This window comes from Protobothrops mucrosquamatus, unplaced genomic scaffold (genome assembly GCF_001527695.2).
Source record: "Protobothrops mucrosquamatus isolate PMUCROS unplaced genomic scaffold, P.Mucros_1.0 scaffold387, whole genome shotgun sequence".
Classification (NCBI taxonomy): Eukaryota; Metazoa; Chordata; class Lepidosauria; order Squamata; family Viperidae; genus Protobothrops; species Protobothrops mucrosquamatus.
Window position 1 is genome coordinate 807,522 of NW_015386719.1, and position 12,670 is coordinate 820,191.

At 37.1% G+C, this 12,670-nt stretch overlaps 1 protein-coding gene across 1 annotated transcript in view; it reads right to left on the minus strand.

The window, feature by feature from the left end:
- The window catches only part of LOC107287430 (cytosolic phospholipase A2 epsilon-like), a 49,387-nt gene that overhangs the window by 9,880 nt on the left and 26,837 nt on the right, over positions 1–12,670 (minus strand). Inside the window, exons 5-13 of the mRNA XM_015815944.2 lie at positions 12,043–12,083; positions 10,322–10,364; positions 8,872–8,944; positions 7,632–7,801; positions 7,416–7,511; positions 4,294–4,331; positions 3,098–3,233; positions 1,585–1,721; positions 627–852 (exon numbers count right to left, since the gene is read on the minus strand). Of these exons, the coding sequence (XP_015671430.2) occupies positions 627–852; positions 1,585–1,721; positions 3,098–3,233; positions 4,294–4,331; positions 7,416–7,511; positions 7,632–7,801; positions 8,872–8,944; positions 10,322–10,364; positions 12,043–12,083 (960 nt within the window). The remainder of the gene's footprint in view (positions 1–626; positions 853–1,584; positions 1,722–3,097; positions 3,234–4,293; positions 4,332–7,415; positions 7,512–7,631; positions 7,802–8,871; positions 8,945–10,321; positions 10,365–12,042; positions 12,084–12,670) is intronic.

Sequence of the window (12,670 nt, forward strand, 5' to 3'; positions counted from 1 at the left end):
CATGTCCAGTTCTCACTGTTGCTTCTTGACCCGCATATAGGTTTCTCAAGAGACAAATAAGATGGTCTGGTACTCCCATCTCTTTAAGAACTTGCCACAATTTGTTGTGATCCACACAATCAAAGGCTTTAGCATAGTCAATGAAGCAGAAGTAGATGTTTTTCTGGAACTCCCTAGCTTTCTCCATGATCCAGCGTATTTTGGCAATTTGATCTTTAGTTCCTCTGCCTCTTCGAAATCCTGCCTGTACTTCTGGTAGTTCTCGATCCACGTACTGCTGGAGTCTAGCTTGTAGGATTTTAAGCAGTATTGCAGTATTTCAGGCTAATTCTGCCGACTGCCAGCAGTTCGATTCTCACCGGCTCAAGATTGACTCAGCCTTCTATCCTTCCAAGACCAGTAAAATCAGGACCCAGATTACTGGGGGCAAATATGTTGACTCTGTAAATACCCCAGAGAGGGCTGTAAAGCACTGTGATGCAATATATAAGTCTAAGTGCTACTGCTATAATCAACAGTATAAATATAATAAATCTGTTGGTCAAACCACTGACTAATCAAATCTAACATGAATCAGGCATTCATTTTAAAAAAAAACCAAAAATGAAAAAAAAATAGTATAGTACCTCATTGTTTAGCAGAGCTTCAATAATCAATCCCCATAGATCTGTAAAAGATACACTGTACCCTTCTTGATAACGTTGCCACAGTTCCTTTGCATAGTACTTCAATTTTTTGGGGGCAAAACTGGCCACAAACTTATTTTTTGTCACCTGGTTTTGCAAATCCCTGAGTGGCTTTTCTAAATCATTTTGGGACCAGTTGGGATCCTCATACAAGCATGCCATTGTCCTGGAAAGAAACATAGGCAGGTTTAGGAACTGAAAAGAAGCAAAACATAAACCTATGAATCAGATTCAGAGGGCTGGAAGGAATCTTAGAGGTCATCTGATCCACCCTCCTGCTCAGTTTCGGTCAGATGTTTTTGTCTCAGGAACCCTCTTAAAACTGAGAAATGTTTAAACATTTATTTGATTTTGTACACCCCCTGAAAGCATCTGCAGACCACGCTTTGAGAACCACAGTTCTACACCCTCTTTGACCACAGGCATTTTGCTCAGTTAAGAATACTTTGGTTATGTCAGTTTAAAGTCTTCCAATGAAGGAGAAATAATCATTTCACGTGGCTGCTTGTTTCTGCATGTGGCCTCGCATTTCTCCTGGTATGTAGCCTGAGCTTACCTCCTTGTGACCTTCCTTGAAAATGATACGGATTTGCGTCTCCTGATTTTAATTATGCTATAGACTGTATTCATTGTATCAATGAATAATTGCTACTGCAACGTCTTGTATACCCACCCTGTCTAAAAAACATCTCCTTATAATTATTTGCAGAATACAGAATAACAGAGTTCAAAGGGACCTTGGAGGTTTTCTAGTCCAACCCTCTGCTCAAGTAGGAGACCTGTGCCCATTCTGAACAAATGGCTGTCCAGTCTCTTCTTAAAAACCTCCAGTGAAGGGGGTTAATAAAACTTCCTTTTACTGTTTTAGGAACAACTCACCGGATTACACGAGGCTTACCATGTTGTGCCAGACAATCCAGTGAGATAGGACACACAGTCCAAAACATTTAATTTCTGCAATGTCAGTAGGTGAGCATACATCGCTGTAAGTGCTCTGATCCCACCGCCTGTTGTCATGATTGCCACCACTGGCACCTGTTTAATTGAACACAAGGAAGACACAATGTTCATCAAAATAGTTAACATATAATCACTGTGAGATACTTAAACTTTTCAATCACAACATTTTAAATAGATATTTCTATGAAACATACTCAGGGACCTGACATGCTTAGGGAACCCTTATTCAAAAGAAGGCTGTCTAGGGATTCAGAGATGAAAACAAATCAATTACAGGTAGTCCTCAAGTTACGACCACAACTGAGTCCAAAATTTAGGTTGCTAATTGAAACATGTGTTAAGTGAGTTTTGCCCCATTTTACAACCTTTCTTGCCACAGTTGTTAAGAGAATCACTGCAGTTGTTAAGTTAGTAACACTGTTGTTTCAGTGAATTTGACTTCCCTGTTGACTTTGCTCATCTGAAGGTTGCAAAAGGGGATCACATGACCCCAGAACAATGTAACCGGGTATTTATACAGTCAAACTAGTACACTGGTACCACTACGACGTTACCAGCATTCACACTTTTTGTCAGTATTCAGTAAAAAAAGTCACGGCAACATTAAAACTTGACAGTGATTTACTTGATAAAATTCATCTCCTGATGGACATTACCCTCTTCGACTATCTCGTGGAATGACGATACGGTTATTCGAATACTTTAGAAGACATAGAGCAGGAATGCCAAATGTATGGCTTCTGGGCATCATACAGCTGGTCAGGATTTCTGCTGTGACCTCAGTTTCCTCAAATGGTTTGGGCTCAAATATTTCCCTTTTTGAAAAAAAAATTGAGAAGGGATGTAGGAGATTACAGAATAAAATGGCTGCTGTAACTCTTGCATTCCTATCTTTGTCCTTGATGGATCATGCCACTGTTCACTTTTAGATGTTAACTCTTGACATGCTGGGCAAAACTTAGTGCTGCCCTTGAGCTAATGGAGATTCCTGTTTTAGAATGTCTCAGACTATGAAATGATGCAATTCAGCCAGGAACTTGAATAAAGGTAATGGGGCTGTGTGTCTCTTACTGTTACAAGACTAATAAAGTTACCTTAATTATGAAGTTGGGTAGAATGAGAATAAGAATATTAGCACAGAAATATTCTCTGGCCCTTCAACCCATCAAATCCTACTTTCTGACCTTCCAGTTTGAATATGGAGCTACAAAGTGTTGAACTTGGAGGCTATGTCAACATGCCTAAACCTGATACCACCTCCCTGCATTGGCAATAATAAGGGAAGGGTCTATTATAAATAGCCCAGACATGAGGAAAGAAATAACTCAGAATGAGTTAAGCAAGGACATGAAACTGCACATGACAAGTTCAGTGCATTTAGAGAAATCACAAAGCTTGAAAGTTACAAGCTTATAGACGAATTTCCATAAGTATAAAACGGAATTCTTAACCTCATCTTCCTCCAGATCATCCTCAAGCTGGAGAATCTTTTTGAAAGCAGCAGCAGTCACTTTCTTTCGTTTTTTCAGGAAAGCCTCTTCTTCTGGACAAAGATCAAACCCTAAGCGTACATCTAGATCTGATGTGCTGAAACACAAATATTGATCAATAAAAGAGAATATTTGTAGCTCAGGGTTGAAATGAGGGATCCTGGGTGCTCTGTGAACTTGCTTGTTTTCTTACAAACATTTCATTAACTAAACCAGGTAACATCATCATCAGTGCATCTGGGTAATGAAACATCTGCAAGAAAACAAGCAAGCTCACAGAGCATCAAGGACCCCACAAAGATTTATCCTGGGTCATAACTTATGTTAGAACGATGCTTATTCCATAAATAGATCCAAGTTACACAGGCAAATATGAAACGCTGCTCTGCAAAAAGCTATAGCCCAGCCCAGATCTCTTCTTGTGCAAACTCTTCTGCGGCAGTGTTGTGACAATGAATCATGCTGGGATTTCATATGGAAGTGGGCAGATCTACTCTTAATACAATAGCATTCCTCCTCAAAAATGTACACTCCCTCGCCTGATGTAATGGCATGATACTGGATTTTGGTCACAACAATTAAAACCAAGATATTTATCGAGCTAGATCATACTCATATCCTCAGAGGATGAGAACTCCAAAGCCATTCAATCTTAAGTTGAATGAAAGAAAGTTAGGTTAATTAGCAAGAAGCCTTCCTTCCACCTACACACAGGAAGCAGAGCACAGCCTTGACAGAGACTTATACTTCTCAACCTTGGGAACAAGTTCAATAAAACTAAATCCTTTTTATTACCAAACTGCAGTGAAAAGGTGTTAATTTAGGATCATACTGTCAACAGTAAACATATCCTTGGAAATATGTTTTCAATCTGTCCAACAGATGAGAGCACCTAGCCAACTCAGGCAGATCTTGAAAAAGATAAGCAAGGCCAGACCTGCTAATTACTTGGATAGGAAACCACGCAGAAAATATCAATGCTACTGAAAAGTCAAATAAATACAGTAAGACAGAGGGCAAATTAATTCTGTATTGATGACAAGAAAACAACATGGATATGTTTATATAGTCACCAGGTTGATTCCCAGGAGAGTTTATTTTAAAAATATCCAGAGCATCAGTAGATAAATTTATAGAAGGCAAGAAAAGCATCTTACCAGTTCTGGGTTGTGAAGTGTAAATTAAATTCTTTATCCTGAAAATTAAGAATGCACAGTACTAATTACTATTAATACTATCTTTGTTGAAATCATCCCTGCATCTCTTACAAAGATGAGAAAACAAGAATATGTGTTGTAGAGGAGGCTTGAATGTGCTGGTACCAATGTTAAAATTAAAGACAGGGTATTAAAACTATGCAGATGTTTGGGTACTTGTCAGCACTTCCTAATAATTGAAATCACAACAGCATGGAGATATTAGTTGCACCTAGGATCTTAAGAATCTCACAGATTTATGTGAAATGCCTTGGAGGATTGTCATTGAGGATAAATGAGGCTCTTTCTTCCTGTTTTAGATGGACATTATTCTAAAGAAACTTCAGAACTCTCAGAATTCACTGTTCACATATAATTCTGGCAAAGCCACATTTTTTTTTCATCCATGGTTTCTTGAATAAGTCATAGTAGCCTGATTCATAGGTAACCTGAGGTCTTAATGGCCGGCAAAGCCAAAACCTAACCAACTACATTTGTGGCTTAATATTAAATTAACCTTATCCCTGTAGCGCAGGCATGTCAAACTGCCAGCCCACGGGCCGAATGAGTCACGCCAAAACCGTGCCCACCCCATTGCCAGCAATGGGGAAAAAGTCACGATATGTCACGTGACATCATGTGATGTCATGGGTTTGACATGCCTGGTGTAGTGTATGATATATAAACAGTACTACTTTGCCCTTAGGATTGATATGCCACAGCTGTTTTGTGATATTATCATATACTTTTTCCCCAATAGGAAAAAGAATATATTCAGAGGATGGGTGTGACATTTCAACCACTGCGAAACGTGCCTAAATGTTGCCCACACAGAAGAGACTCTCAGGTGCATTGTCTACTTTTACTGAAAAGCTATTACAAAGAATTAAACTGTATTCAGATTTAAGAACCACATCCCATTAAAAAAGTGACTTACGTAACGACAGTGTTATTTTCATGGGATTGAACTTTCAACTGGAATACAAAACTGCACCCCCATCATAGCTTTTCTTAAATGTGAAAAATTAAAGCACTGAAGACTGCACATACTTTGGCGCTAGCAATTAGTATCAATATCAATATCAGTATTAGTATCAGTTGGAAGGGAGCTTGAAGGTCTTCTAGTCCTACCCCCTTATCAAACAGAAGATTCATATATACCTCATATTTGTGGCACATTTTGTTATGGGAGGTATAGCTCTTGTTGGTATCAGTTAAGAAGCATCCTGCATTCAGTCTGCTTTTTTCCATTTTAGTGACTAGAACCAGGGACTGATTAATGTCAAATGATGTCCTATGCACAGCCCAACAATGGTGCCCCTTGGGCTCTTCTAACTATCAAGATATTAAGATTCATTATGTGTTGAAAACTAAAATCAAGCAATATATTATGTCAGATTCACTGTTTCATTTTCCCAGTAGTGAATTATTTTTTTTAGAAAAGGCTATAGAGAGAGTAACTGGTATCTAGATGGGAGGGGTATCCTTGTAGTGCACAATAGCCAAAATATTTCAAGTTTGAAATGAAACAGAGCAAGTGAACCAGACAGCACCATTTATGTCGGCACAAATCAGAAAATACTACTTTGAACATGCTGCAGGGAGAGATAGGTGGAGATTGCCTTCCTTATAGGCTAGGGGTGACTAAAAAAATTACATCAACTGTTTCTTCAATGGGAAATGGCCAACTTTGGATAAACTTGTCTTGCAGATCAGTCATAAGCCATGGGTTATTTATTCACAATTTAAAATATAGTTGGTTGGTTTCATACAACTCAAGGCTATAGTCAAATAATATATTAGGCCGTGAATTCACAGCATGGCATCCAGAATGACAATGTGCCTGCTGATTTGTTATTTGGCATCTGTCAAGTTTCCTGTCTTATCTACTTTTAATTTTGAGTGTCTGTACATACATACTAATTATGTCATTCCCTTTCAGGGAAAGCAACAAGTAAGGAGTAGGAAATACAAAGCCAAAGGAATTAAAGGCATGAGATATGAAAATGTTAAGGAAATATAGTTAATTCTAATCCTTAAAATGTTGGTTTACAAAGCTGCTTTTTATCAGAGAAATGACGACTGCATAATGCCATGGAAGACAGGGAAAATGTGCCAATGCACTGCATTCAATCAAACATGTTGAATGCAGTGCATCAGCACATTTTAAGAAGTAGGAAAAAAATGCTTAGTGAAATGATGAAGTGAAAGAGACTGGGGATAAGTAAAATTCATATATACACATTATACAAAACCTTATCTTCATCCTAATTAACCATCCATTTGAGAGGATGGTTAATTAGGATGAAGATAAGGTTTTGTACAACGTGTATATAAAAAAAAAGTTAGTTGCAAAGAATATAGTTGAAGAGATCAAGGAACACTTATGATAAAAAGGAGAGAAAATGCCTCTCTTAATTGAGTGAAGCATTTAAATTTGTGTCAGCCCTTTGACACAGGTCAGATAAGAAATATAACTAGCCTCTAGAGGAATGAGTGAGTGTCTGCCACCCACATCTGTCTGTTTTGTTAACATATGCATACTTTGTGATTGGCCACATCCAATCTAACATGTGAAAATACCATAAACTGCTCTCAAAATTCCAAATATGTCTTTCCAAAGTTGATTCCTGTATTAATGCAATGTTACTCCTAACTACACTATATCAACCAGGCTAGTACCTTATTTCTACATTTTTAGTGTATTCCTTACCGGTTTTTATTGGGGAGGGGACTGTTAGGGTGGGAATGTTTGACTTATTTTTTTCCCATGGAAGAGTATCTTGAATCCCTGATGAAGCCCCATTTATATTTATTGTGATATAATTCAGTAAGAGCTGTGTCATTATATTTTGAGTCAAAGGAAAATAACTGCAGGGGTAAACATAAGCTGGGTATAATGGTACCTAACTAGGAAGAGCATGGAAATTACCGGAGGTTAATTCAAAGTAACTTGAGGTTTGCTAACTTTAATATACCAGGAAGTGATTCAGTTGCATACTATTTTATTTGCCCCCTGGGAAATTTATTTGAAGGACCCTTAAAAAAAGAAAAAAAAATCTGAAAATTAGACATGTACTCACCTCTTTGATTATTTCCTGATTTAGGGGAAATGAATGTATAGGCAAGGTCAACTTTCTGGTTTTGGCAGCACCAATTCCAGAACACATGCAAGAGAACTGGAAATAAAGATACTTTTTTTAAAAAAAACTCAAAAGTGTTTACTTTTTAAATACTTCTCCCAACAAAATGACTACACAAAACTATCCAGATTACTACCATGCTCAGCTATGACATACAAAAGAGAGAAACGATCTCTTTCCTGGAAGAAGAATGTCCAGTTTTGCTGGATTATACTTGGCATAGTGGAAAAAGGAAGGTCCAGTGCACTGCAGCTTGTTGGCAGAAGTTAATGAAATGTTTTGAGTTTCTTCAAAGGATCCTTTTAATGTACATTTAACATCTTGTTCTAAAAAGAGAGTGCAAAGTAAAAAAAATAATATTAGTATACAAATGAATATCAATGCCATCTATAGATATGCATTACAATTCATAGAGTCTTATTTTTTAAAAAAAAATTAACTGCTTTGAGCATTGCTGGAAAACATGGCCTGGATATGTATAAATAAAGGATAATGCAGTGATATAAATATTTAGGCGCAGCCTTATTTGGATCAGTGTGGCTTACTCCCAGAGAGAGGTCGGTAGAAAACAACCTTATTTCTCAACCAAATAAACCTAGAATGCCTTGAAATTCCCTTATGGGTATGCTTCTTTCCAAAATATGATTGGCTTTGTCTGATCTTGAACAATGTACATTCTAATCATGCAAATTTTTATTCCTGGCTATTTTATTATTTTGACTCAGTTCCACTTTAACAGAATAACAGAGTTGGAAGGGATCTTGAGGTCTTCTAGTCCAACCCTCCACTCAAGTAGGAAACCCCATACCATTTTAGACAAACGGTTGTCCAATCTTTTCTTAAAATCCTCTAATGTTGGAACACCCACAACTTCTGGAGGCAAGTCATTCCACTGATTAATTATTCTAACTTTCAGGAAATTTCTCCTTAGTTCTAGCTTGGTTTGCTCCCTGATTAGTTTCCATCCATCACTTCCATCCATCACTCTTTAGATGCTTTCAAGAATAAGTTGATCTTGTCTTCTTTGTGGCAGCCTCTTAAATATTGGAACACTGCTATCATGTCACCCCTAGTCCTTCTTTTCATTAAACCAAACATACCCAATTTTGAGACACTACAATAAAAGTAAAATTATCAATGTTACCAAAAATGAATTTAAAAGAAAAAAAATTTCCTTGGTCTGATATGAACACTGAACTTGATCTGACATGGCCCACTTTTTCAATCTGGGCGTTTCACATATTCAGAACACGATGCTCTGAATACAGCAGTAGTATAATCAGGGTCAACAAATGCTTGAATAGAAATTCCAGCAGTTATACATATAGCCTTTGGAACGTGATACATGAACGTTTAATCATTTGTTTATGAAGATTGTAATGCAATATACCCTCACGTTTAGAATACTTTTTCTTTTTCTTCCGCTTCTTCCTGTCTATCTGAAACTCCAAGCGGCAGAATTCACGACACTGCAACGAAAGGAATATCTTCACATTTTCCATCTCTGAGAAAGTTGTCCAAACAGTAAACCTCATTTCCTAGACCAAATGCTGTAAATTTTGTTCTGATATAATGCTTTGACTAACTGAATGATACCATGTAAATTTGGACAGTCATATCATTAAGTTTATAAATTAATTAGCAAGATATTATGACACGGATAAACTGAAGAGGAAATATTTTAAAATTAGAGATTGCTGGTAGATGGTCTGCTTTTTAAAGGCATGCTATTAAGTGGTCAACATCATCCTCAAAACCTCCCTTTTAACATTATCTGCTCTCATAGGCAGTTTCCTATTCCCATATTTACATAGATGAGCAGTCTGGTTAGTTGGAATCAGTGATTTGTTAGTACTTTATACTAAATAACACAGATAACACATATAAACACCAAGGACAAGTTCTGAAATTAGTGTCACTAAGAATAAATTGGTTTGCCATAGGAATTCCAGTTGATTATTTTTCAAAGGGCAGATTTTGAAAGGCTAGTCCAAAAAACACACACAGGATGTTCATGCTTGGACAACTATTAACAATGGTGGGCAAAACTCTGGAGTGACTTATGCCAACAGAGGCTGGGTTAAACCACATGTGGCTATCAGAAAGCTATCAGTTCTAGTTCCACTTAATATTTATTCAGCAAATACAACTACAGTCCTAGTCTTGATGAAATGACAAGTACCTATGTAGAAGTGAAAGCTAGCCAACCTCCCATGGCTGTAGAGAAGGTAGCCAACCTCCCACGGCTGTAGAAGAGAAGGCAGGGAGTCCAGAAGATGAAGCAATACAGTTGTTGCTTTGAGGAAGTGCTTTGCTCCATCCTTCATTAAATCTAAGCACTGATTCAGATATTTTTATAGTCCCTAATAGACTGAGCCTCTTCTGTTTTAGTCTGTATCCCATGTGAACAGGCAATTTCAACCATTTGTTTATTAATGTATAAAGTAATGTGGGCATTTTGACAAAGGATTGAATCAATTTGAATTCTCATGTAGGCACTCTGATTTTAACCATTGCCACTGAATGCCCTCAGAAACTTCACAAATTACAATTTTAGTGCAGCACAAAAGGTAAATTACAAATATATGGGAAATAATCACATCAAGTACTGTGATTTGGTTTCTTGTAATTACATTTCATCAAGTTTCATTTTTATCCTGAACTTTATTCACTTTCTTTCTAGACTCTGTCTCCTTTTAGGAAAGCAGACAAGGCATGATTTTCAGTAACAAGAGGGATTCTTGGCCAACCAAAGATTGTACAATCCTGCTCTAGGTGAAGCAGGTTCACATTTTTCTAATTGGAAAATAAAGGATTAAAGAAACAAATACATAAATAAAAATTACCACCACTGCTCCATTTGTAGCTATTGTTTCAGGTGGACCCTCTCTAGAAAACAGAAATATAGTTACAGGTATAACATTACAATTTAAGAAGACACAATGATTCAACATTAGCTCCTACTACAAATGTTCTAGCAGATTCAACTCAAGGGGAAAAGCAAGTATCATTCAAAGCCTGTCCTGTAAAGGCCTGGTATTGAAATCCTGCCTTGGTGTTAGAGTCTGGATAGAGGGAAACCATCAAAGCTTGCTCTCAGCAAGATAATGGGTCTGGGTTTTGAAGTCAACTGAATCTTGACTCCATCTTTAATTCTAAATAGGTTGCACTCCTCTGGATGGGCATTGTTCATGGTTTGAGAATCCCCTTTGACAAGAACAACAGGTGGAGGTGTGGTCAAGAGATTTAGCATAATTATATCTGATGTACCAGCTGCCAGAGGAAAAACATTGTTGACAGTTCTTGCTTTTATCATTTTCCATCTAAATTACTCTAATCCTCTATATATGAGACTGCCATTGAAAGCTATTCTGAGGCTGTAGCTGGTCTAGGGTGGGGCAGCCTGAGTAGTTTTGGATGTGCTGAGGTTTGTTTGTATGCATATTTTTAGCAGGAACCTCTGCTAGTTAGCTTCCAAGTGCTATTCGAGGTGCTAGTTGTCTCCTTTAAAATCCTGCATGGGTTAGGTCAGATAACTCTGACACCATTTGCTCTGTGTGGAATCTATCTATCCAATGAATACAGGGCAAGAAGGCTTGCTAAGTATTCTTCTGTCAAGGGAATGCTATCTTCAGGGATCTTGTGCTCAAGGCTTCTTGGTGATGGCCCCTTTATTGATTCAAGATACAAGGAACGTACTCCCCTACTAAATTTTAGAATACTCTTGAGTGTTTATGGAGATTCTCAGTCATCCAGGTCATGGTTGTCCCAAAGGTGATTTTTTGAGAGGCAACTGGACTTGTTTTTCTTTGAAGATATTTTGCTTCTCATCCAAGAAGCTTCTTCAGCTCTCTGGATGGTGAGGAATGGAAGGATTTATACTCCTTGCAGCTGGTCATTTGCATTCTTTTAGAGAGTTGTTGAGCTGTCTGCAAGGAATATAAATCCTTCCATTCCCCATCATCCAGTCAGAATTGAAGAAGCTGAGAAACCAAATATCTTCAAAGAAAAACAAGAAAGTCCAGTTGCTTCTTGAAAAAGCACCTTTGGGAATATTCTTGAGTATTTGATTCTTCCAGACAAATTAGTGAGATGGAACATTAAATATTGTAGGACATGATCATCTTGTGATCCAATCAGAGGTTATGCTGTTCCTTGATTGCTGCTCTTTAAGGTCTGTATGGTTTCAGTCTTTATATTGGGGTAGATTGTAAGCAATTGGATGAGAGTTGAAAGCAAGCAATGGAGCAAACTTTAAAAAGGTTGTTTTCTGACTTCCTCCCCAATTTGCAGGAACCGTAATAGAGAAAGTTAATTTCTAAAAATTGGATTTGAATTGAGACTCATGCAGCTGCTATGCAAGAAAAAATAACTTTGCTCCATGACAAATGTTTTCATTTCTTCACTTTCTGGGCCAAAGAACAGTTATTATTTGAATGACATGATTTTGATTTTTTTTATGGATAGCAAATGAAAAAAATGAGTTGCTCTGCTATTTATACAATATTGCATTTGTATTGTTATGGACTTTCCAATACTTTACTTCAATGTTATTTGGGTTACTCACATATTCTCCAATGTAAATTCAACTTCCATTAATTCATTTTCCTGAAAATTAAAATGTAACACATATGACAGATCTTTGCCAAGTAACCAGTACCTTCCCTTCACCTATCACATTAGAATTTTTCCCAAGTCCCATTTTTCTTTCAGTAAAAAAAAACATGGTCACTTAAAAAGACACATGAACGTACATTCAGTACTCTCCTTTAAAATAGCATTGTTGTTTTCCTATATCTGGATAGTTAATGGCATACTAATAATTAGATAAACTGTTTTGCAGAATTCAATATTCAGACTAAATATTTGCTGTAATCCAGTAGCCTGAAGGTAATTAAATCCAGTTCTTAAAACAACAGAATCTGATCTTGGTTAAATTTCAGTCAAACTGTAACAGAAAGTTTGGTTGATGTTGTGGTTTTCATAGAAAACAAAAACTCTTTTAAAACTTAAGGTCAAAGTAGACCTTGTGCTTTTGGCACAAGATTGGGGCAGCGTGGAACAGTCCTTCTGGACCAGTGCAAAAACCTATATAGCTCAGCATTCAATTATATAGGGTGACTAGACATTTGGAATTATGCCAGATATTCTATCTATCTATCTATCTATCTATCTATCTATCTATCTATCTATCT